Source organism: Westerdykella ornata (assembly GCF_010094085.1).
Source record: "Westerdykella ornata strain CBS 379.55 unplaced genomic scaffold EI97scaffold_2, whole genome shotgun sequence".
Taxonomy (NCBI): Eukaryota; Fungi; Ascomycota; class Dothideomycetes; order Pleosporales; family Sporormiaceae; genus Westerdykella; species Westerdykella ornata.
The window spans coordinates 857296-880874 of NW_022986852.1; the positions used below are offsets into that span (position 1 = coordinate 857296).

Genomic DNA, 23579 nt, shown 5'->3' on the forward strand with positions numbered 1-23579 from the left:
GAAATCGACAAGGAAGTGCAATGCGCAACAGCCACAACGACAACGGCAAGAAGGACAACGATGAAGACGCTTTGTCTCACGCCTCAACGGCATCCGATTCGAGCGCAACTGCGAGATTGAAGTGGCGGAACCACGAGTCGCTCAGTACGCCTCTACCCGAAACCCGGGAAAAGAATCCGTTCGAGGACTATGGGGAGAGTCCTTCTTCGGGGGTCGTGGAGAGCAGTGGGAGCAGTGCGAGCACTGGATGTAATAGTACGCAGCATAAGGATGACAGGGAGGCAAAGGTGAAGAGAAGGAAGAGCAAGAATAAGAACGGAAGGAGCAGGGAAACGGATAATCGCCGCTCCAGCAGCCGTCGAGGAAACGTCGCTCATAGGCATCATGCACCGAAGAGGGACACCATTGAGGGCGACAAGGAGGGGCGTGGCATGGCGGAGAACCGAAACGACGAAATCAGAGAGGCGGAGTCGCTAGAGGGGAAGATTGGGTTCCGTGGGCGCATACGGCATTTCACTTGGACGTGGTTTACGATGACCATGGCGACGGGTGGGATTGCGAATGTCTTGTATACTGGTATGCATCCTCTTACTCCTTCACTCGACCCTTGTACACGAAACTAACAAGTCCCAAGTGCCCTTCCGTTTCAGCGGCCTCTATGCGATAGGGTGCCTCTTCTTCATTTTCAACATCGTCCTCTTCCTCTTCAACATCACCATGATCAGCCTGCGATTCTACTACTATCCGCGCACGTTCCGGGCATCGTTTTTGCATCCCACCGAATCGCTCTTCATACCGGCGGCAGTGATAAGCTTCGGTACGATCCTCATCAACATCTCCCAGTACGGGGTCGTTCACTCGAGGGTGTGGCTGCAGCATGTCATGCAGGTCATGTATTGGATTGACTGCGGTCTGGCGGTTCTCTTCTCCATTGGCATCTATCTGATCATGTAAGACTCTGATCCGTGAAGCCCATACATCCACAGTTCCACCCGCGATCTCCGCTACTCCCTCACTCCTCTCCTTGGATCCAGTCTCCCCAAAGCTAACAACATCGCAGGTGGTCCACCCAAACCTTCACCATCTCCCAAATGACGCCCGTCTGGATCTTCCCCGCCTACCCGCTCCTCATAATCGGCCCGCACGCCTCCAACCTCTCCCCCAAAATCACGTCCCCAACCACGGCCCTCTGCATCATCGTCTCCGGCTTCGTCATCCAGGGCATCGGATTCCTCGTCTCCCTGATGATCTACTCGGCCTTTCTCTACCGCCTCATGACGCAGAAGTTACCCAAGGAGAGCATCCGACCGGGCATGTTCATCAGCGTCGGACCCAGCGGCTTCACCATCGCAGGCGTCATCGGCATGGGCCAGCAGCTCCCCAACGTCGTGCCCCGGGACTTCATGGGCGAGGGTCTCGGCGAACTCGCCGGCAACGTGAGCATGATCTGCGCCAACTGGGTGGGACTCTGGCTGTGGGGTCTCGCGCTGTGGTGGTTCTTCGTCAGCGTCGGCGCCCACTGGAGCTGCGCGAGGAAGGGTCGCTTGGACTTCGCCATGACGTGGTATTCGTTTGTGTTTCCCAATACGGGGCTCACGACGGCGACGTTTGCGGTTGCGAGGGCGTTGGGGGACAATAGGCCGATTCAGTATGTCGGGTGTGCGATGACGGTTCTGCTGGTTGTGGTCTGGGTGGCTGTGTTTGCCATGATGATTCGTGCGGTGGTGAAGAGGCAGATTTTGTGGCCGCAGAAGCAGGAGGATCGCGATGAGGGCGGGTGGAAGGGGGAGAAAGAGGAGGTTGTCTATAGTAGGAGGACGGTGTCGGATGCGGAGAATGGGTTGAGGATTATCAGGACGCTGAGTAGGAGGAGTAGGCGGGCGAGAAGGGCCGATGGGAAAGGGAGGGTTAGGGACGATTTGGGAGAGTGAGAGACGATGTTGCTGGGTAGGGTTAGTGAAAATACGCACAATTACTTGCGACCTCTGGTGATATTGATCAGTTGTGAGATGGCATAGAGAAATGTTCGTGGATGTCTCGTACTTGGATGAATGGGTCTCAATACACCAACTGCCTTCAGCTGGTCCGAAATGCACGTGGGTATTCACTACCTATCAGAAGGAAATGGACGAGAGAAGAATCATTGATGGTTATCCTAGTGTAACACGTACGCCTGAAATGTGGTCCTGCAATGCGCAAGATGGGGTATCTAGCAATAAACTCAAGCCTTTGGTTGGCACCGGCCCTGAGATCAAAGTGGAACCCTTCCTGAGAACGCCGAAATATGCTGACTCCATGATTCTGAAGCAAAAAGAAGGCTCGGCAAACAGCAAGACCCGATCTTCCGAGGACATTCGACTTAGAAGTCATCCGGGATATCCTCGAACCCAACGTCTTCATCTGAGATGTACATTCCCGTGTCTTCCAACGGTTCCTCCTCGTACTCTTCCTCCTCTTCATACTCTTCCTCAACTTCCTCATCGCCTTTATCCTGGATCTCCACCACTTCCTTCTGCTGAGCTGCTTGAGGCGTCGCCGCGGCTTCAGCGGGAGTACCAGCCGACGGGCTGCTCTCCTCCCCTGTCTGCTCACCCGGTCCAATAAACTCCTGCAGTTTTGCGTAGTCGATATGGGAACTGAACTTCGCACGCTTCTGCATCATCTTCTCCACCGCCTCGGCAGAACTAGCTGCGGGTTTACCGCCAAGCACACTTCCGTCACCCAGGACCGAGCGCTTGTACTTGCGTTTCGGCTTTTTCGTCTTGCCGCTGGCCTCCTCGAGTGCCTTGGCCAGCAGCTTCGCTTGCTGAGCACGGAGCCAATCTTCATTCTGTGTCGTCCAGATCTTCTCCTTCAGGAGCACCTCCTGCGGCGTATTCAGGCAATTCCGGACATCCTCGTCGTCCTCGAATTCATCTTCGCCAACCTCCTCGGTGAGTCGGATGTTCCCGTTCGGCATATGCTCTTTGACAAGCAATTGTGCCTTGTCTCCCGCGGCCCGAAGCACAGGGTGGTTGTCGTTGGTGCTGAATTCCGAAAAGATGTCTTCCCATGCACGTATGTTCTCCCTGACTTCTCTCTCAATATCGGCTTCGATTTCAAGATCTTCCGGGGCGATCACAATGGGTGCAAGCTTCTTAGATGGGCGTCCTCGCCTCTTTGGGAGAGTCAACTCCTCCCCATCCTCTTCCACTAGGGCTTCGGGCGCTGCGGCGGCTGCGACATACTCCAGATGAGCCTCGCTCTCGAAATCCATGGCATCCTGGGCTTGGACCTCGGGATTAAGACGGATATCTGGGATCAGGAAGCCATCAGCATCTCCAGTCGCCGGACCTGAAGGCGGACCCGAAGACGTTGGCTGAGTATTATCGTTGGATGTTTTTCGCTTCTTGCTGGCCGTCTTGGCGGGCGCTGCGGCTCTCGGGACGACCTCTGCATCAGCTGTAACATCTTCATCATCAGGCTGGCCCGCAAGAGCAGCTGCTCGTTTTCTTTTACTCTCCTCCTTCTCCTGACGCTTATATATAGCAGGGGGAAGCATGTTGTCCTTCAAACGGAGGCCGTACTCTCGCCATTGCGCAACAGTCAGGTTGGAGCTTTTGGTACGCTTGAATTCGGTCAAGCGCTGATTGATTGTCGAATCGGCCACCTTGACACAGTAGACAACCTCTCGCACTGTCCGACGGAAGCCGTTCATGCGCGCCGCAATGATGATGGCGGCCCCGATGAGCCCTGCGGGCTGCCGTCCCTCTACCATCCAGTCTCTGTGCATGCGCTTCAGCAACTTGCAAGCGTCCTCGGCGACCCTGTAGGAGTCGCTCTCAAATTCTAGTCTCCGGCAGAACTTCAGAACGAGCGGTTCAAGCTGCGGCACCTTATCGATACCCTGCACGCTGGCCGGGTCGGTGTCCATGATGGTTGCCAGAAACTGCTTGTACGTGTCTCCAAGTACCCAAACATTGACACGGATCCTCTCCGCCAAATCCATCAAAAGCAGGGTTGACTCTCTCTGTTTGCGGTCGGCAAGGTAGATGCAACAGGCAGCGACGTTGCGAATTCGGCGGCCCTGGACAAAGTTGTTGATCGATGCAAGCTTGTAGAGGCTGTATGCCATGTCTTTGACGACCTCGCGCAAGTTCAGAGCCGCCACGAGGCCGATGATCTCTTGTTCGCCTTTGCGCAATGTCTTTTCTCGGTTTTCGAGGCCAGGTAGGCCGCGCACGGTCCCGCCCATGGTGTTTGCATAGCGCTGGTTCTCTCCGACAAAGCCACCTTGGACGACGGCAGCACCTGTAGATGTCTCTCCGAAGGTGATCTCGGCGCGAAGTTCACTCTCGAGGTTGAATTGTGCACCGCAGTTTGCACATTCCTGACCTCCACCATCGAGGCTCTGAATATCTGGCGCGTCGCAGCAGGTGTGGGTGGCATCTTGAGTACTTTTTTCACCGCGTGGAGGGGAGTTGCGGGGAGTAGGCCGACGAGTACTCGCTGTAACTGGCGTGTTCAAGCCTTCGAGACGCTCGCGCCGGCGGCGAGGGCCTGCTACGAGGGCTGACATGGTGAGTCAGGCCACATGCAGCAAGATAGAATATCAATGCAACCCGTCGGAGAGCGTGTGCACAAGCGTGAGAGTGCTCAAAAATGAAGAAGTGAGTGGAGAGTGGAAAAGGTAGCAATGCGGCATTCAATGGCCGGGGACGTTGGTGGGGAGCGATTAATGCCAAGGATCTAACCGCAAAAGTAGTAGCGTTGCCGCAGCGTACTTGGCGGCATTGGTTCGCTGGAAGAAAGGCGAACAGCCCTGGAGGCGTCAAAATGGGGGCACGGGCAACTGCAGAGAGTCGCGTTTATTGCTGTCGAGCCCCCAGCAGGCTGACGGAGTGCCGTGCCGGAAGTCAGCCTCTTTCAGTTCTCCCGTACTCGGTGAGATGCTGCGACAGATATCCTAATATGGACTGAGAGCCCATTGGTCGCACTGAAGGGAGCGGTCCCCTTGCGCACTGCCGCCGCTCTCCCAGCCCCCCCCAAAAACAGGACTACATGTTCCCCCTCCACCTCTCACGTTCTCCGCCCCAAACCCATTCCCATCCATTGACTCCCAATCTCTGTACCCACCTCAATCAGCTCCCCATACAAACATGTCCACGCGCAAGAGAAAGCAGGATGACGAGGAGCTTGTAGCTCTTCCGTCAGACGAGGAGGAGAGCGAAGAGGAGTGAGTGACGCCGGCCTCTTGACGTCATGCCATTGCCCCTATTCCATTCACTGCCTCTGCATTACCCTACCGCCCACTCTATTCTCTACTTCATATTATTGTTTTCGATTTCCAATGCACGCTGAATCGTGATTTGTGATGATTTGTGCCCAATACCAGAGACCGGCCCTGCAACGACTGACAATCATTGTGCCAGATATGACGAGTCGGAAGGCTCTGAGGCATCTTTTGATGAGGAAGAAGAAGAGGAGTCCGAGGAGGAGGAAGTAGAGGCTCCACGTAAGTATTTCTTGCAGGGTACTTCGTCGCTTCTAACTTCGTCGACCTAGCTCCAAAGAAGAAGGCCAAATTGGCCAAGGATGCCAAAAAGAAGGGTGAAGAGCCCCAAGAGGAAGAGGAAGAGGAAGAGGAGGTAGAAGAAGAGGAGGAGGAGGAAGAGGAGGCTGAAAATGGAGAGGAGGAGGGCAGCGAGGGAGAGGAGGCCAAAGCTACCAAGAAGAAGGCCGCTCCTGCGAAGGAACAAAAGGTGTCAGGTAGCAAGAAGGAGGCTGCCAAGGTTACCGCAGATGACGATGATGATGAGGAGTAGCGGTCGGTCGATGGGACTGACGTATGCGCTCCGAGTATGAACACTTCAGTTGGTGTCGCTATTTCCCTGGGCATCTCATGCCGCTGTTTCTACATGCTATAAACAGTCTGGAGCGTCCAATGCAGGCTCATGTCATAGCGCGGAGCAGATCACTGTGCAACTCTCGCCTCCGCCTCCTCTCTTCACCCTCTGCTCAGTTGTGGTGGTCGCTGTCTTCGCATCTGTTTCTCTGGTTGGCCCATGCCGTAATCCTGCCAGTCTTATTGACAAGAACAAAAACAGCGCGCCATGATCATGGCTGTGACTTTGTGATGCGTTTAGAAGCGCTGCGATGTTGTTTCCTTTTGGTCTTCACTGGTTTGAATTCAAGAATATTATGGATATTCCGACACGGTGCAAGACATGAGAATCGAACACGAGATAAAGACCGTGGAAGTGAATCAGAGAATATCCTGGTAAGATTGCCCACGCAGTATTCAGTAACGTAGAGCCGGCAATGGCTTCAGAGTATTGTCGAACTTGGAGCTCATCACTCACTTCTGGCTCTTCAGTCAACCTCAGCTCAACACTTCGCTGCTGCACAACCAGTAACGAGCCTTATGCAATCTCATGCGCCAAGGGTAAACGCCCTTCAAGTTCTAATAGATTGCGCACTGAAGCTGGCGTTCGTGGAGTACTCCCGTGGAATAGTTGATCGCTGACCACGGGGCGAGTCTGCAGGCTCACTGACGTTTTTCATCGGAACTTTGACGTTTCTCGTCTTTGATGATTGCTTTTCTTGTTTATAAGAGACTTGGATACTCTTACAAAGTATCTCGAAGACATCAAGCACCACATGGCATATCCCGCCTTGTCGAAGTGCTAATTCACCATCCTATTATATCTCGGCTAGAGCGAAGAGCAAACCTGACAAAGTTAATGGCAGGCAGGTGCCAGAAGTATGTATGCAGGAATGAACTTCAATGGGAGCCGCTCTGGTCAATTCATTAGATGATGGGCTAGTTGGTTCGACCCAGTCGAAAAGGCAACACTTCAATTGTTCAACCAGGGACTTGCCTAACACTGAAAATGCGCACCGTGCGTTCTGTCCTCATTGGCCGAAGAGTTGGCAACACGCATCAGATTGTGGATGAAGTCCAATGGGATGCTATTACATGCCACTGTTTGATATCTTGTGTTCTATTCACTCTCGCCTGACGCCCTTTGACTGGTCATAAACCCAATCCATAGACGTCTGGATCACTGGCCCTTGGTGTCCTACTGTATTGTGAGGAGTTAGAATGCATATCTTCAGATTGTGCTGATGTCTGACTCCAGGAACGTGTGAACCACCCGTGGTAGTGACCTTGCGGTATGAGTGGGCATCCATATTCAAGTATTCCTTTCCCTGAGTAAAATGGATTCGTCTGGACGAAGCTTGCCATGTATTTCTCGCGTGAAAAGTGCATGGCGACTAGCCACTGCAGTGCACTGTCCCACATGAGTGCTCGTGCCTGCCAGTCAAGTTCCGCTAAAGCGCAAAAGTACGTCTATCTGAAAACCTGGATCCATTCCCAGCTTAAGATCGTCAGCCTCAAGAGCAACATATGACGCTGCAACTTTCTGAACAAAAAGACCGTTCATGTGACCTTGTGAGAGAGGAGCAACCGTGCAGTAACCTCAGATGGCTGAGACAGGAGCAATCTGACACTAGGCGGTGCTCGGATGAGTCGATAAGAGGTCGCCGAGCTGGAATGAGCTCTGTCCCTGAGAGGACGATCGTATGCAAGCAAGCAGACCCTGGAACCATCATACTGGACTCTACCTCTCAACACCGCCTCACCGCAAGCGAAAAGACTTCAAAACACACAGTAACAGTACATATTTCCGACTTTGCGAGCGCGTTTCTCCAGCGCCTTGGCGCATCGCGACCGTATCTCGGAGTCGGCGGTGAGGCTGCGGTGAGGCGTTCAGCCTCCTCGCGCAAAGAAGGGGTCAGCGGTGAGTGCCAGCGCCTAGCGAGGGGAGAACCAGTGTATGGGGATGCGTTGTGCGACGCGTAAATGAACGAATGGGTCCAGGCTGCTTGCATGTAACCTTGACGGTGGCATAGGGCTGCGTGGTGTTGAGGGAGAGGACGGAGTACTGTGTGTAGAGCAGCGACAGACGAGCGAATAGGCCTACAGGCGCAGAGAGTGCATGAGAGCTGGTCACTGCAGGGTGTTATCTGTGATGGCTTTGGAAACTCCAACCTGAAGGGGAAGCAAAGGGCGACGGTGTGGTGGTTCCGTTGACAGCTGGGGAATGCGATCGATCGATGGTTGGTCGGCTTGCAGTCCCGCACGGAATACGGAAACAGTGCGATTGATATGGTACAAGTGCTCGCACATCATTTCTAAGAGATCAGTGATGTATGACGACACTTCAGGTCGAGACTCTGGTTACGGTCCTTTTTGACCACGCCATAAGCAGGAGACAATGATGCGGGGAAGAACCATTATGATTCATCACGCTTCAAAGGGTTTGTCATCTGGGATTGTTAAGCTGTTGACCAACAACCAATGGTGTGCGCAGCCTTGCTCAACGCTGCTCCAGTTAGTAATACGAGAAGACTTCAACACAACGTTATTATGAGAAATGACTGCAGGGCCAGACGGGTGAGGGTTCGGGCACAAAGCGGAGGAAAGAAGACAGACCGGTTGTTGGCGGTGACTTATGCGGTGGCTTTTTTGTTGCTGCACTGCACAGTCGGCTACAATGACTGCGACCGTGGCTGATGAGGGCCAGGACGAAAGCCAGCGCATCAACGCTCCAACAGCCCCCGCGGTGTGCCTGAAGATTGTTACAGGCCCACAGACAGTGCACACGTAAGGCTCCACGCTGAATCCCAGGCACCAAAGTGACCATGCCACAAACCGCCCTTGGTGAGGACTCAGGGAGCGCATTCTCAAACGGGCGAAATTGCAGCTGATGGCGGCGTGGACAGGCACAGTGTCTCTTTGGGAGCAGAGTTCGAGATCACAGGGGCAGAGAGTCGGTGATGCAATGGATGCAGGACGATATTTTACCATGGAGTGCCATTTGTAAACCCGACAAATGTTCGCAGCCTGCTCAGGAAAAGCCTGGGCGATGAATCATTGATGAGCGGAGAGAAAGGCGCGGCCAGGCGTGTTAACTCCACACGGCCAGTCCCAAAACCCGAGCCGAGCCATTTTGCGCGGGAGTCGGCCGATGCGTCAGCCCTGGAGCCCTTTTCTCTTTTGTCATCTGGCGCGCGGCGCATCACGGACGGAGGAACCTGGTCCATTACTGAGTGTCCCTGTTGCTCGGAAGGCGGTCAGGCCCTGCGGAGTTTCGCAGACGGGGGGTGATGTGTCCGACTGCCCCGGCTTAACTGCGCGTCCAGGTAGTCATGCTCATCAGGGCGTGGGAAACATAAGAAACACGCAATTCCACTCAATCCGTGCCTCCATCACCGACTTCCCAATTCACTTACTTGCACCAAACGGCAAATAGCATTTGTGAAGCACCACCTGGTTCGAGACACATCCTAGCCTCGAACATTTATACATACATAACCACAACGTCGACCACACACCGGAACCATCACAACCCCCTGCCTCGGATCGCTTCCCGCTGGCAGCCATTGGTCCCTTGCACCAGTCAGACGTTTTGACTCACTCAGGCATCACTTTTCCTGCCTACAAATACAAAAATATTCCGGCTCCAAAAGAGATCACCATGCCGTCCTCATCCCACCTCCGGTTACAGACCCCCTTCGAACCCTTCTCGGCTGAGACTACACGCTCGCACTTCATTGCAACGCCTCCTCAGAAGAAGCAAAAGATGTCCCTTACCCAAACATACTACATCGCGGCCACGGCCCGTTCGAAGCTGGGCCGGGAAGCAATGCGACCTGACCATGACCTCCGCCTGCTCGTAGGCCACGCCAATCTTCTCGACTCCCTCATGCTGGAGCTTGCCGAGGCAGAGAAGAAGCAGGAGGAGTGGTTCAACAACACTGTCCGCGAAGCCTCAAGAGGAAAGGAGTCACGGCACATCCAGTGGGCAGACAGGATAGCAGAGGAGGCGGAGGACGACTCGGACGCCGACTCGGATGCCAGCTCGGAATCAGACTTTTACGATGAGGAGGGTGACTTCGACATGATTGCTGTACCCCGCCATATCGTCTCAGCACCGGTACATATCTCGACCACAGAAGTTTCAGAGGAAGATGAGGATGAAGAAGATCAGTACGCCGACCTGGAGGACGACGAAGACTTGGCTCTCACTCGCGTTCCGTCACAATCACCACCGGAGCTCGTACATGACGAAGACTCCGACGACGAACATTCCCCGCCCAACACCCCGCCACAACCCACTCTGCAATTCTCGGAAAAGGAAGCCATGCTCACAACATCCTTCTACGACAAGAACGCACATCCGACCTACCTCTCGGACGAGTCGGACTACATAATACAGAACTCATCCGCTCCGCTCATAACAAGCTATTAAGGCCTACACCTGCATCCTTCTCGACCTTACTATTTGTTTCGATACGAGCATTTTGGCGAGCGAGTCGCGGATTTTCTAGCATGGCGCTTGGGCGGGCACGATATCACAACTCATTTCTTTGGTTTGCTTTTCTTTATTATCACGCAGCGCAAAAAGCTGCTATGAGGCACTCTACTCAATCCAGACTAGATGCATGGATACCATTGAGGGGAATATTCGGTTTTCTTTTTTCAGCATGAGCATTCGGGGCTCCAGATCTCCCACATTATGGTTGAGACTCCCCCACGTAGGATAGGAATTCAAAGATCATGATCATCATCTCAACAATCGTCCAAGTTGTCTGCCGTGCTCGCATCGCGATGATACCCTGTCCCCGCATACTTTGCACAGCACTTCGAATATTCTCGCATGAAGCACCCAAAGATGCAGCTGACCGCTTTTCTCTCCGCTTCTGCCGGCCACCCCGGCCCACCCTGCCGTGCAACCACAGCCCACGGCAAGGGTCTTCCAGTCATCTGGCGCGTTCAAGGCTGCCAGTCTCCGCCCTTTCATGCTCACCGGTCGGTTACTAATCTGAACATGATTACTACTCCTCCGAAGGGGATGAGGATGCGTTTGCGAAGGGGAAACACTGCCTGCTTGCGCGGCCAACGTTCGCGAGACTGCATTTGGAATGCGTATTTCGTACAGAGGGAATAGTCAAAGCGACGGAAGCGATAATGGATGCCTGGGGAGCTTGCGTATGCCTCTATTCCCTTTGAGAACCCTTGGATGTACCTGTGAGCCGTGACCCGAGGCAGCGTGGGTAGCCAAACACATCATCCTCCGTACGATTCCCCCATCTGCATCCCGCTCACCACCGGATACCCCTCCAATTTATCAACCACAAAAACGTGGACTGTCGCTGCACCCATGATGCGCGGATGCATGTTCGGGGTGGCTTGCCAAGCATGAATCGCTGTCCATCTGATGGGTGTTCGGTCGGTGTCTGTTTCTCTCCGGTCCCGTGAAGATCCGGCTGCCATCGCGGTTTCTTTCGCGCGGACGAAAAAAACTTGGATGTGCAAAACCGCGCGGGGAGGAGTATCTCTCGGTTTCTGTCGCAATCGCGTGGGGAGGGCATTTCATGGAGCTCGTGACCGCTGTTGATTTATTGAAGACATTTGTTTGGGATGGTGCTCATTCTCCCTCGGCATGGCTGCGCGAATGCGCAGAGAGCCGGATGGGCACCTCGTACGAGGGACTCACGTCCTTCTGACAATATGATTAGACTCCCTGAATGGGCAAGATGCTCCTCCTGCTCTCTCCCCGCCAACTTCGCGGGATGGTAGTCCTTGAGAATAGTGCATCACTGCCGCACCCACGCCTCTTCCCCCATAGACGTCGGCAGGCGTAGACTCCGACCCCAACCCCGGCAGCAAATGAAGTTAATTCCCGATCAAACATTGCAAACGAACATGTATCCCGAACCCCAAACCTGAAGTTTCAGGCCTCAGGCGATCTACTGTATTATTAAACAAAGCGCGTTTCTGTTTCGTTTCCCTTAAACTCCATGTGTCAGGCATTATTCGACAGAATTACTGCGGGCAATAACTCAACCCAACCGGTCCCTGCGGGCAAAACGACCTGGTGTTGAAACGCTGTGAGCACTGCGGCTCAGTGACGATGACCCTTGGCGCTGAGCGGCAGTACTTGCGCGACAGAGAAAGGGGTTTGCGAGACGACTGTGCCATATAACCAACACAATTATCAACTGTTTCAAACACCGTACGCCCTTTACGTGGATCCGTCCCTTTCGCGCCGCCTTCAAATGGGGGCTGGCTGACATGGTGAGAGACTCGAGAGTTGTGCGAGGCATTGCGCTGCAATTTAACCCAAGCGACAACATAGACCATCCGTTCCTGCTCGGAAAAAAGTGAGGTTGATACCGTGAAGATATTCCCCCGTCTTATTTCTGCGACAAAAAGGCTCTGCATGAGATCCGTGTTATTATTAAGGCGTTCGACAGCACAGTGCTGTCGTTGGTCCTTGCCATCTCCCAATTTCGTGCTTTCATCAGCCTCCTATCATTCAGTACGGACGTAATCATCATCCTCCTATCCCGATATGGGAAATGGATGGTAGATATGGGGCTGAAGAATGGTATCAGCGCTCTGAGGGCACACACCACATGGTTGAGGGACATTTGGTATTCTGATTGGAGGAACGCCTTGACATATGATGTAAATTGCACGTGCTGGCAGGTTGGGGGCTAGAGCTCCGTTCTCTGGCCAGCCCCGCGCGGATCTAGATCCCGCTGGTGGAAATTCGCTTGGGTTGCCGGATCTGGATGCAGTGAAAGGGTGCGGTGAATGTCGAAGTAGTGAGAAATGCTCCCGCAACGTGTGTTCGAAGGACGATCGTACTCTTCCTTCACGAACATGTTCAAACGAGCCTGCGTTTTTATGGGCGGGATTTCCACCACAGGCGGAGTTTGCGGAGTTACGGTCGGTCTACTAATACCACAGTAGACTGTGATGGGGGACCCGGCTTTACGCCAAACAGAGCATCAGATAAGATCTGATGGTAGTCCACGCCCAGTTCTATCATCAGACGCTTATTGATGCTTACTATAGCGAAGATTCTATCCCTCACTGACCTCCCCACGGAGGGGAACACGGCAAGCGATCGCGAATGCAGTTCTCAAGGGCCGATCAACTGATGAGACATCTTTGAAGCAAGAAACAAAATACTGCGATGCACCAAGTGTCGAATACACTTCGGTCTCGTTGGCCAATTAAGTCTAGCCACTGAGCTGCTTTCTCACACCTTATTCTGCTCCCCAATCCACATTGAAAACTTCTCCGAGCGGATATCACAAACCAGTACGACTACTGGCTGTACCGATCCGTGAATTTTTCTCACCGCAAACACTTTAAAATCTCTTCACCATTGACAGAAAATTTCATCACGAAAAGCCTGAATCCACTCACATCCCTCGGCATCTCGGTCCACTCAACCCGCTCGTGCACCGATAGCCGCGTGGCAGCCACGGCAAGGAAAAAGCTCCACCGCTCTTCAAGTTGCGGATAGCCCGTCAAAGAGCCACGCCAAACCGTCGACTATACTAGGATTGTGGCTGACAGAAAAGAAAAAAATTCAGGAAAATTTCTGTCACGCTAGTTGCGGCAGGACCAGTTTAGCGCGAGTATTGTAGTAGTCGGGTGGAAACCACAGTTTGCACCCGTGATGCCGAGCAAGGTTTTCACGATATTCGCCACCTGACCCACCATTGCTGGAAAAGCGATGAGCAGAGGGAGAACCGAGGATGCTCGGATGATCCGTCATAGTATGCATTTCCTTGTGGGTCTGAGGATACTGTGGATACTGAAAATTTAGGGTTGGGCCTGCAGTATAGATCGGTTGGTGGGCCCCAAGTTCCCCTTGGCGCAAGAATTCTGCCGTAGGGTAGCAATTCACTCACCGCAGCACCCACTCCACCGCCACGCTGTAAAGAAGAAATCTGCCAAACTCCGAAACGTGCGTGGGGGTTCTGTCTCAGCGATAAAAAGCTTTATGGGCATCAACGACAGTGACCAATTCGGAGATGTTGTCAGGGATTGGGTTCTCCAGGATGTCTATGCGTCACAGCACTCTCTTATGTTCATGTACGCATTAAACATTTCTACCTGATAATAACCAAACTCGTGAATGAAGAAATAAGGAGAGGGCAAGCACAGTACCGCTGTGTAGGAATACTTTGCCCTATGTCGCGAAGGTCGGATTCTGAGATTTCAAAAGGCCGTAGCGAGCTTTGCTGGCCGAATGAACGGACACAAACACCTACGTGGGATGCCTTTTCCTGAATCAGCATCGATCAATATGCGGTCATGCAGGTAACTGAACAAATGCCACTTGTACGGTTTTCGACTGTCAGCTAGTGCGAACTGTAATTGTATGGTTCAAGAACCTTGTTCAGTAGATGGTTATAGTACAACAGTCCGTCAATGCATCTCAGCTACGCTCTAGATGTAGAATATTACACCACTGAGGGTACATGAAAGGACGAAACGGCAACGGCCGTTTTCTATCACCCGGCTGGCACTCAGAATCAGAATGCACTGCGTGGTATGAGGCTCGTCGTGCCTATAAGTAAATTTCATCATTCAGCGGTGCATTCGGGCTTATCTACTCTATCAAACTTATTCATCATTACCTCTCACTTCTGCCTCTGGTGAGAAGAATCTCGCTCCTGTCAACCTACCTACAGCATCTTCCCCTTTTACATCGGTTTCAGTTTCGGCTGTGACACCTTCACCCTCATTCGCGTCTTCCTCCAGAGCCGTTACTGTCTCGTCAGTGACAATACGCATCTCAACCCATACTGGCTTCACTTCCTCGTCCATCAGCACACTAAGCCACAGACCACTCCTCATCCTTCCCAACAGGTCCTCGACTCCTTTTTCCTTTCCTCGCCACCCTGCGAAAGCTTCACGCCCATACTTCTTGAAATAGCTGAACTCATTGGTTCCGAGGCTAGCTAGCGCCCCCATTGTCACTGTCCATAGCAGCGCGTCCTCGCTGTCCACCCAGCGCGATGCCGGCGCTCGACCCAGTGCGGTTCGCAACTTCTTTACTGTCATGAAGAGCTGGCCTCGGAAGCCGGGACCGAATGGCTGTGTGATTCTTATGACATAGACGAGGCTTGCGAGAGCGATAGCATCTTGCATGAAACCTTGGGTCCCCTCCTCTTGGTTGTCTCGGTTGCGTGAATGGCCAGAGTACCACGATAAGAGTCGGGCGTTGAGGACGCAACCATGTTTTTGCAACTCGAGCGGGTCGACGGGAGAATGACGGTATGCATACCAGGACGATGTATCGTGCGTGAAGAGGGCGAGGTCGGTCAAGATATCGAGAAGAGACTGGGGGAGCTTGAGATTTCGGAAGAGATGAATCACACCCTCTCGTAGATTTGGGGGTGGAGAGGGAGCAGTGGGATAACGCGGATGCCGGCCAGTCGAGTCGAGGAGCGTGGTATAGGGGCTTTTGAAAGTAGTTGTCGCATGTGCTGTGCTGTGCCTAGAGAAGAAGAGATTAGTCATATTCCTACAGGTGATAATTTGCGGATGGAAGGTATGGTTGAAGGATCATTTCGGCCTAGGTTCGCCAAACCATGCAACAGGCCCTTTAAGCTTTGGATATAAACTGATAAGGTCGTATCAAGCTACATGTTATTGAGCCAGCTGACCTTGCAGCCTCGTGTTACCGCCCAAGTATAGTTTTGTGGATCGGGATTAGCTGTAATGGGAGGGCCTCGTGCATGAAAGTTTCGGAAAATAGTAAGGTAATAGATGGTGGAGAGCTCGGATGTGCTCCAATTGCAATCATGAAAGAGTGACAGCAGCTTACATCATGATGAATGTCTGAAGACACCTGTTCGTACTCAATGCAGAAAGCCCACCTCTCTGGCTAATCATAGTGCATAGGCCGTTGAGATGGATTTTCCTCTGCAGCTCGCTCCAATCAGCCTCGTCCCGCGACTGATTCCCTGGGACAAGTTGGTACTCTTCGAGGGTTAATAGGGTGAAGACAGCGGCGATATTGCCGTCAGCTACGCTGGTGTTAGGATCCGATAGTAGCTTGTTGATTTCTGAGATGGCTTTAGATTTGAAATAGAGCACTTCATCAAGGCGGCAGAGCCCTTGCAGCATAAGCAGAAGTGCACTCGAGGTGAGCAGGGCATATGCAAATGGGGGGCTTGTGATGTTCTGCAGTGAGCTTGCTACCCAATGGGTTTTGAGTAGGTTCGTTGATGAATGATAGATGTCCACCGGTATGAGCAGGGGACAGATTGCAGAGACGACTGTATTCAATCAATACAGAATCTCCATTGGGCTATACTTGCGGGCTTACAGTAATGAAGCATTGCGCTTTTCTTCTTGTCCAGTTTTACTGGCAGACAATCGAATGGGTCGGTAACCCCAAGGGCAAATCCGTCATGTCGTGCAAGCGCTCGCGGCGCGGCTGCCCTCACATCTTGATTGCGTGGAATCACTGAAGCATTCCCTTCGCCGGATGGAAGAGTGCCCCATCGTCTAGGCGAACCTTTACGAGCGCTAGCTGGTGTCAGGCCGGTCTGAGTATCCCTGCCACGTCGGGTAGAAGTGCGCTCCTGAGCGGTCGGGTTCGGGGTGGCGGAGACAACGGTTGCTTCGCGTGATTCCTGAGGATTCGTAATTGATGACTCTGCAGTTTTGGCTTTACTTTTCGGTTTCAAAACTCGGTCATGTTTCTTCTGGCGGGTACTCCAAGGCTTCGCTCGGCGTGCATGATGCATGACAAAAGACCGTACCGCCTTGTTTGGTTTGGCGTTGGCTCCATGACTGGTCGGATCGATAAACATAAATTTCTGTAGCGGCTTATTAGAGCCATTCCCAGCATTGGTACCGTCTTGGAAGTCTATTTGGTGTTCCATGTTGTATGTATATATGTTCTGACCCAAACAGGAAATCAGTGTAGCCTCTAAGGCGGTGCCGGAGAGGTATGGGTGACACGAGGGATCCGTATTCAAGAACGCCCGTATGCAAATGGAGTGGTCAAGAGATTCGAAAGAGGAAGCCCATAGCTGGACGTTGCCGGTCTTTAACACTCACAGCTGGGCCGTGCATAATGCTAAGCCTGATCAGTTATCATTTCCCTGTGTGGGCTAGCGCGTCCTTTACGCCCCTTTCATTCGTGTGTTGTGTCATCCCTGTCTGTGTTGTCATCAACACTAAAGCATATATGGATAAACTTGAGAACATGGTCGATGTCTAAGAGCCTGTCTCTTGAACCTCTCTTCGGGTCCATGATGGAACGCTTCCATTTTACGCAGTCGCAGATGGGAGTGCACGCATGTCCCGACTACTTTCCCTGCAGCTCTCAGACTCCCAGTGCTCCTATCCATCGCCAGGGGTCCCACGGCCATGTTCTCCTCCAGTAGTGAATTGGGAAATGCTGGCGAATGGATGATATGAGTTCCATGCAGAGTATCGTACAATTTGTACTTACCATTGTACCTTCAGGTCTTTGACAGCCAACATCCGGAGCAAACACTTCCATAAAGGAACTGGCATCGCACATATGACTACTAGGTCTCGCCGGCTTTTGTCTCCTATGAGGGTGTGAGGTCTTGCGCGTACCACCATTTCTCATCATGAGTGTCAAATATGTGTTGTCCACGCAACCGAGTGGCAGAACAATGTCACTGGCCTCCAGTATCAGAACCTACGGAAAGTAGGTCGTTGTAAAGATGCATTGAAGAGCTCATGCTTCAGCTATACCTATATCTCACTAAGTAAGAGAATTATATTTGTCTCAACTCTGTCACTAATATTCAGAAGGTTAGGCGCTCACAGCAAGGAAACCGTTTAGACCGTCAACCTGTGGCGACACACCACCTCCACCCAACGCTGATGGAGTAGCTAGTGAAAAGTAGGGCATTTGAAGTAGGAACAACCTGTTTTTGAGCGGGGTTGTAGTGTATGGGTATCAGGGGCGCGCGGCATCTTTCACCGACTGCACGTGATCACGCGTCCTCACTGCGACGTTCTGGCGCAGTCTCAAAGTGACGTGATAAAAGTTCAACTTTTCCTCCTTCCAGGCCACTCTCAGCTACCCTACCAACCACCTCTTTCGAAGCACGGTCACCCTTCCAACTCAACGCTCCACTGTCCTTTGTGGAATCGTCAAGAGACATCAACGGGCCCACTGATTCAACACCCGCACCGTCCCTTGTCATGGCCGACGGAGATCCAAAACTGCGTCTTCCTGCGGAGGATGCAGAGCCGGCGCTCACGGGGTACTCCAGTGATAGCAGTTCCTCAAGCTACGAGACAATCAGCGCCGACGCGTACCCACCGCTCGCAGCCGGACCGGTCCATACCACTCCAAGCACTCCACGATCCCGATTGATTTCAGCAGACGATTCTGGTAATGCAAGGCCAATAGATTATTGGGAGGATGACTCTGGCGGTCGAGGACGCACCACAACACGTGCTTGGGAAGGTGGAGAAGACTTGGAGCCATTCTGGACGTTTGATTCATTGCAAGGACTCAGCGCTCCTATCTCACGCATGCCCCTCATATACGATCTCCTAACGCCTTCACATTCCAGTCCGACGGCCAAATACATCCCCGGTATTCCTCGACCCATCGAAGTCACCGTCGGCGACTCCACAAGCAACGCCCACCGCGTCTTCTACATCTCCGCATCCCTGCTAGCCTCACACTCCGAGTTCTTCGCCTTCATACCGGCAAATGCAAACCCGACGTCTCACACTCGGGTCCACCTGCCTGAGCTGTCCCCCGTCCATTTCGCAAACTTCGTCTCCTACATCCATTCCAACGTCTACTCCGTCCGCGCTCCGGATGCCGATCCCATCATCTACAATACCGCGGCCTGGATCCTGGGCGATCAGTTGCGCGCAGACAAGTATAGGGACTCTGCCATGCGGGCGTTGCACTGCATCTTCGAACGAACTGTCAAGATGCAGTGGTCTACCGAGCACGACCCACAAACACAGAACGGCACCGTAGAGCTTATCACCCCAACTCACATCGACTATCTCTGCAACGCAACCATGACAGACTGTCCTCTCCGCACGCTTTTCTTCGACGCGCTAGCTGCATGCTGGCCCCATCAGCGCATCCGGAGCATCCTTGCAGTCAGAATGTCCTATGGACCCGACAAGGAATGGTTTGAGCTGTACCGCAAGTTTCCGGAATGCCGAAGTGCCATAATGAGTACATTCGAGGTGAGGGATCCAGGCCGGAGGATGATATTGAAGGAGCCGGTGGTGTATCTGGATCCTACTGGGAAGACGTGGCCTCCGCATTTGGTAGAGCACGCTCGGCAGGTCGAACGGAAGAGGCCTGGATCGGATGCGCGTAAGAGGCGGGAGTTGCTCAAAAAGATAATGCGCGGGGAGAACGGCCCGGATAGGATGTGGGAGGATAAGCCTTGGAAGGGGCTGGAGAAGCAGACGGATGAACAGATGAGGGAGCCGGAACCGGAGCCTATGGCAACTGAACCTGTCAACGACACTCCGCAGTTCTCAAGTAACGGCAAGGATGTATGCGATAACCCCATGGAAATTGACACACAGAGTGATGGCTGGACAAAGGCAGAGACCGAGGAGACAGGTCAGGACCTTCCCGATCGACCCAAGAAGAAGAGGGCAAAGTTCCTGCCTCGTTCTTTTACCTCTTCCAAGCTGAGGCAATACTCCTTTACAACCAACGATCAAGATGATGGAGACGTTGCGGATGATGAGTGGGAGTAAGAGTACTGATGAGTGGGAGTAAGAGTATTCACCTTGTGGAAGACTGTCTCGGAAAACGGGCCGCATCATCGGAAGTACGATCTTGGAGTTGAGGACAAAAGCTGGATTAGGAGGCTAAATCATGTGGATCACAATATGTACCCGTAGCTCCATGATGGAGACTTCAATCTGGTGTACTACCACTCACATTGTCAGTGGCAGATGAGCTTGAAGGTCTTCCATGTCGTGTTGTGACCGAAAGGCAGAATCGACCCAGTGATCCGCTACGCATGCAAACAACAGTGTAGCTTACCCTATGTAAGCATAAGCCAGATAGTACCATGATCATCATCAGGGACCACTTAACCTAAGCTATTTTACTTCCTCGCTCGATATCCCTACTAGCAACCAAGCGATCAACACCATTGCAACGAAAATTTGCACACGTTGTTTCATTTTCCATCCCTACCATGCAATGCCACAGTGCCGCCAGCCCGCGAGAACATCCTCCACGGCAACAACTACAAAGAGAAGAGAATGTGCGTCGCGCTGAACGTCATAACCAATGTATATAATGCAATAACCGAAGCAACGAACTAAGTCAACATTACGTCAGTCCCTCGATACCCTGCGAAAGGCGCTCTTCCATAAGCTTGACCAGCACGGGCGGAACAGCTTCGTCTGTTGCACGAACGGTGATGCGGAACATCTGCGCTTTGTTAGGCCCAACCGCCGGATGTTGGGTATGGTGGAACTAACCTTGCTCTCAAAATTTGGTTCCAACCGCAACAGGCAGCCAAATTTCCCACCTTCGCTCGTATGTAAAACCGTAGCGCCGACAATGTTCTTGGTGTTTGGATCCACATTGTCTAGGATGCCCCACTTGAAGCCTTGCACCACTTTCCTAACATATTCCATGTTCATCGTCCGTCTTTCGTTAACCAAACCGAATATTCTCTGAGCTTCCCGGGGCGCCCCGCCAATCTGCTTCCACCTCTTGAAGAAGTCCTCAGCGCCAAGTTCGGCGGCATCCATGTACTTGTGGAGAACAACGGGCAGTTGTAACGTAAGCCCCTGTAGAGCTCCAGCAAGGTATGATATTCGGAAGGTGGGCGCATTCTCAAAGACATTCTTCGCTTCGAACATGATAGTTTGCTGAGTCTGACCCTCAGGGGGTATGGTGGTGTCCGGCAGTCCCTTGATATCAGTCTTCAAGTTTTCGGCCGATTTGTTGTCTAACGTGGTCGTAAAAGAGCCCATTGGGAATGAAGACTTGTTGGTGAAGTAGAATATGACGCAACCTAGGTGCCCACGGTACTCTGTTCTTAGGCCCACTTGTATTTGCGCATCCTCGTATAGCACGCCCTCAGCGCGAAGCAGTAGGCGATTGTACCCAACTTCCCAATCGGGACTCAAATGTGCGGCACTGGCGAGATTTGGAGCCTTCGAACCGTTACTGGCTTCCATACTCATATCCAGACCAGCGAGATCGTTCGTAATAGAACTAACTCCGTTCGCTGCACTGCCATTGGCAGAGGCACCTTCCGCTCTTGAAGCACCCGCATTCGTAAAGCTGCGTTTCAAACCAGTGCCCTGACGCGCCAGATTGACCTCATTAGGATCGGCGTTCGCAGCCTTGCCACCGACCACCCATGTACGCTTATCGCTGGTTGTGGCATGCTTCTGGTGGAGTCGAGATAACAAGGCAGATGTTCTCTCGGGGAATGGTGGCATTTCATCGCACACCGTTCTCAAGAGGTCGTCGGTCGGCATAGTCGCGAGTGCAAGGTATTCGCAAGCTCGTTGCTGTAACTCCGAATCCAGGGAATGACTGAAGGCGTTGAATGCTTGCAGCAATTGCGGTTTGATTTCCGGGAACAAGTTGACGAACTTAATGAAGCAGGACAGGATGATTGCCCTTGTGCTTGAAGAACAACTCCGTATCTTGGAGTTCAGGGCAATGTACTGTTCAATGGGACTGCAGCCCTTGTTGTCTGCAATAAGATGCCCGAACTCCCCCAGAAGATAAGCTCCGATCTTGACGAGTGTTTCATGGCAATCTCCTTTGACGTACTGGAGGATGTTCTGTGCGGCATATACCTGCAGCTCCTCGTTATTCGTAACGATCTGAATGACGCGTTGCCAGACTTCGTCGCTGACGTGGTCACCGGCCATGGCTATGAGCCGCAGTGATATGTCGACATACCACTGCACGTCTGTAGCATATTTCTCTGTGAGAATCGCGATCTTCAACACCATTTCCTCCCTTATGGCATAATCGGCGGATTGCAAATACCTCAGAAGCTCGTTCACGATGCCCTGTGCGTTGGTGGGGTCACACATGCTGTACAAAAGATCGAGGCCCTGCCGGCGAACACTGATGTCTCTATCGCGCAGTGAGCCAATGATTATGCTCTGATGTCTCTTGATGGGATCCAAAGTCTCGGATCGTGCGGCCAAATGTGTCATAGCCTCAAGACCCAGGTATCGGACGTTGGTTTCTCGAGAGGCAATAAACTTTCCCAGTCGCTCTGAAATCTGCACCATCAGGTCCTGCTCTGTATCTAGGTGGATGATGAGATTGATAGCCTCAAACAGGACAGCGTTCTGGGCATTATTTTGTTGTACATTCTTCGGTATGTCCAGGGCGGAATCCATGATTTTCTGCAATGCTTCGCGAATGAGCTTTCGGATATGAGAGTCCTCTAGTTTTGTCAGTAAATGTCAGAGGGGGTGAGTGAGATACGAACCAGGAGGTGGATAGTACTGGAGAAGCCTGAGGAGTTTGACTTGTATCCAAGGACAAGGCACTTTGTAGTAGAAGTAACTCTCAGCACATTCTCCATCTACCACGATTCTCTTCAACCGGTTAGCAGCCTTGATATAACTCCCTTTGTACTGCTCTTGGTTGTCCTGCACTAGCGCCATGACAAGTGACGTTACGGAAAGCGCGACGCCCATGTCTGGATCGTCCATCAACGATATTATTCGCTCTGCCCACTCATTTTGGACGATGCTGGGGGACTTGCGGTACAGGCGCAACAAGGTCAGTGCGGCCTTCTTTTTCACGAACGCTTTGGACGCACTGTTATATGTCAGCTTGGATCATAGAGTCACTGAGCGAAAAACTCACGGAGATATCAGGAGGCGATGCACATCAGGGCTCAATGCCTCCCCCATTTCTTTGCCTCCCACGTTTGCAATAGCATGCAATGCCAGGCAATTATTGAGTTCGTTATGATCCAGGAGGTCTTTGCGAATGCTGTTGACGACGAGATGCAATAGCTCGTGCTGCTCGTGTAAGAACAATGTGACGGCGAGATAACCGATTTGCTTTTCCGAATACTTGGTGGCCGAAATGAGGTTGACCGCCTCAAGGTGTCCGAAGTCGACGTTCCAACCGAGAATGTATATATACAGAAGCTTGCAGACGTATTTCTTCTTTTGATAACCATTGAGACCGCCATCTCTGAACTTTTGCCTTATGTTTGCCAACTCCTTATTTATTCGCTTCTCTTCCAACTCTCGAGCTCGGGCATTCCTCAAGTCGGCAATGAACGATACAAGTCCTCGCATAGTGGGCACATTGCCGGAGTTGTTCCGGCTGAAGAGCCCTCCGCCCCCCGTTCCTGAAGACATTTTGGCAGTTACGGATGACGGGAGGTTCAGAGGCGGGCGATTCCCGCCGGGAAGGTAGCCGGACAAAACGACGACTTGAACAGTCTACGGTGACTGGATGTGAATTCGAGAGTCGGTCGCGGTTACAAGAGGTCGGGGAACGGCTGCGGGGACGGGGGTTTTGCGCAACGAGCTGGAAGGGATGACACTCGGCGGTGCGTCATGAGCAGTATCGCATGTTTGGCGGCGGTGTCGAGGCGGTCGAATGAGTAAATCGACGGGCCGGCAATATCTTCGAGAGCAGGACTGCAGCAATGCTGCGGGTGGGTGTCTAGACCATGCGATGGAGGATGGGGGGAGGTGATTAATGCCAAGCCGGTGT

At 52.6% G+C, this 23579-nt stretch overlaps 10 protein-coding genes across 10 annotated transcripts; 6 read left to right on the forward strand and 4 right to left on the reverse strand.

Moving 5' to 3' along the window:
• Nucleotides 1–20: 20 nt before the first annotated feature.
• On the forward strand, nt 21–1931 carry EI97DRAFT_439229 (uncharacterized protein; the record flags this gene model as incomplete). Its single annotated transcript, XM_033799549.1, has 3 exons — nt 21–576; nt 635–950; nt 1061–1931. The coding sequence occupies 3 exons, from the start codon at nt 21–23 to the stop codon at nt 1929–1931; spliced, it is 1743 nt and encodes a 580-aa protein (XP_033657706.1).
• Nucleotides 1932–2359: 428 nt separating this feature from the next.
• On the reverse strand, nt 2360–4558 carry EI97DRAFT_369358 (uncharacterized protein; the record flags this gene model as incomplete). The annotated part of the gene is made up of 2 exons (XM_033795186.1): nt 2360–3186; nt 3289–4558. The coding sequence occupies 2 exons, from the start codon at nt 4556–4558 to the stop codon at nt 2360–2362; spliced, it is 2097 nt and encodes a 698-aa protein (XP_033657707.1).
• Nucleotides 4559–5085: 527 nt separating this feature from the next.
• On the forward strand, nt 5086–5992 carry EI97DRAFT_429931 (uncharacterized protein). Its single transcript, XM_033797556.1, has 3 exons — nt 5086–5215; nt 5412–5494; nt 5545–5992. Exons 1-3 carry the CDS (start codon nt 5139–5141, stop codon nt 5802–5804), a joined length of 420 nt encoding a protein of 139 aa, XP_033657708.1. The 5' UTR covers nt 5086–5138; the 3' UTR covers nt 5805–5992.
• Nucleotides 5559–6431, forward strand: EI97DRAFT_113680 (uncharacterized protein). Its single transcript, XM_033792983.1, has one exon. It carries the CDS (start codon nt 5828–5830, stop codon nt 6290–6292), a length of 465 nt encoding a protein of 154 aa, XP_033657709.1. The 5' UTR covers nt 5559–5827; the 3' UTR covers nt 6293–6431.
• A 544-nt stretch (nt 6432–6975) lies between these two features.
• Nucleotides 6976–8294, forward strand: EI97DRAFT_429932 (uncharacterized protein). The gene has a single exon (XM_033797557.1). It carries the CDS (start codon nt 7391–7393, stop codon nt 7844–7846), a length of 456 nt encoding a protein of 151 aa, XP_033657710.1. The 5' UTR covers nt 6976–7390; the 3' UTR covers nt 7847–8294.
• EI97DRAFT_113775 (uncharacterized protein) lies at nt 8069–9189 on the reverse strand. Its single transcript, XM_033792986.1, has one exon. The coding sequence runs from the start codon at nt 8852–8854 to the stop codon at nt 8291–8293; it is 564 nt and encodes a 187-aa protein (XP_033657711.1). The 5' UTR covers nt 8855–9189; the 3' UTR covers nt 8069–8290.
• EI97DRAFT_113760 (uncharacterized protein) lies at nt 9190–10687 on the forward strand. Its single transcript, XM_033792985.1, has one exon. It carries the CDS (start codon nt 9525–9527, stop codon nt 10296–10298), a length of 774 nt encoding a protein of 257 aa, XP_033657712.1. The 5' UTR covers nt 9190–9524; the 3' UTR covers nt 10299–10687.
• Nucleotides 10688–14422: 3735 nt separating this feature from the next.
• Nucleotides 14423–16880, reverse strand: EI97DRAFT_391056 (uncharacterized protein). Its single transcript, XM_033796231.1, has 3 exons — nt 16191–16880; nt 15687–16140; nt 14423–15356 (listed from the first exon to the last, which is right to left on the reverse strand). Exons 1-3 carry the CDS (start codon nt 16750–16752, stop codon nt 14480–14482), a joined length of 1893 nt encoding a protein of 630 aa, XP_033657713.1. The 5' UTR covers nt 16753–16880; the 3' UTR covers nt 14423–14479.
• Nucleotides 16881–17472: 592 nt separating this feature from the next.
• EI97DRAFT_439234 (uncharacterized protein) lies at nt 17473–19600 on the forward strand (the record flags this gene model as incomplete). Its single annotated transcript, XM_033799550.1, has 2 exons — nt 17473–17552; nt 17920–19600. The coding sequence occupies 2 exons, from the start codon at nt 17473–17475 to the stop codon at nt 19598–19600; spliced, it is 1761 nt and encodes a 586-aa protein (XP_033657714.1).
• Nucleotides 19601–20058: 458 nt separating this feature from the next.
• EI97DRAFT_113820 (Adaptor protein complex AP-2 alpha subunit) lies at nt 20059–23340 on the reverse strand. The gene is made up of 4 exons (XM_033792987.1): nt 22713–23340; nt 22330–22664; nt 20339–22284; nt 20059–20288 (listed from the first exon to the last, which is right to left on the reverse strand). The coding sequence occupies exons 1-4, from the start codon at nt 23216–23218 to the stop codon at nt 20187–20189; spliced, it is 2889 nt and encodes a 962-aa protein (XP_033657715.1). The 5' UTR covers nt 23219–23340; the 3' UTR covers nt 20059–20186.
• Between the last annotated feature and the right edge of the window lie 239 nt (nt 23341–23579).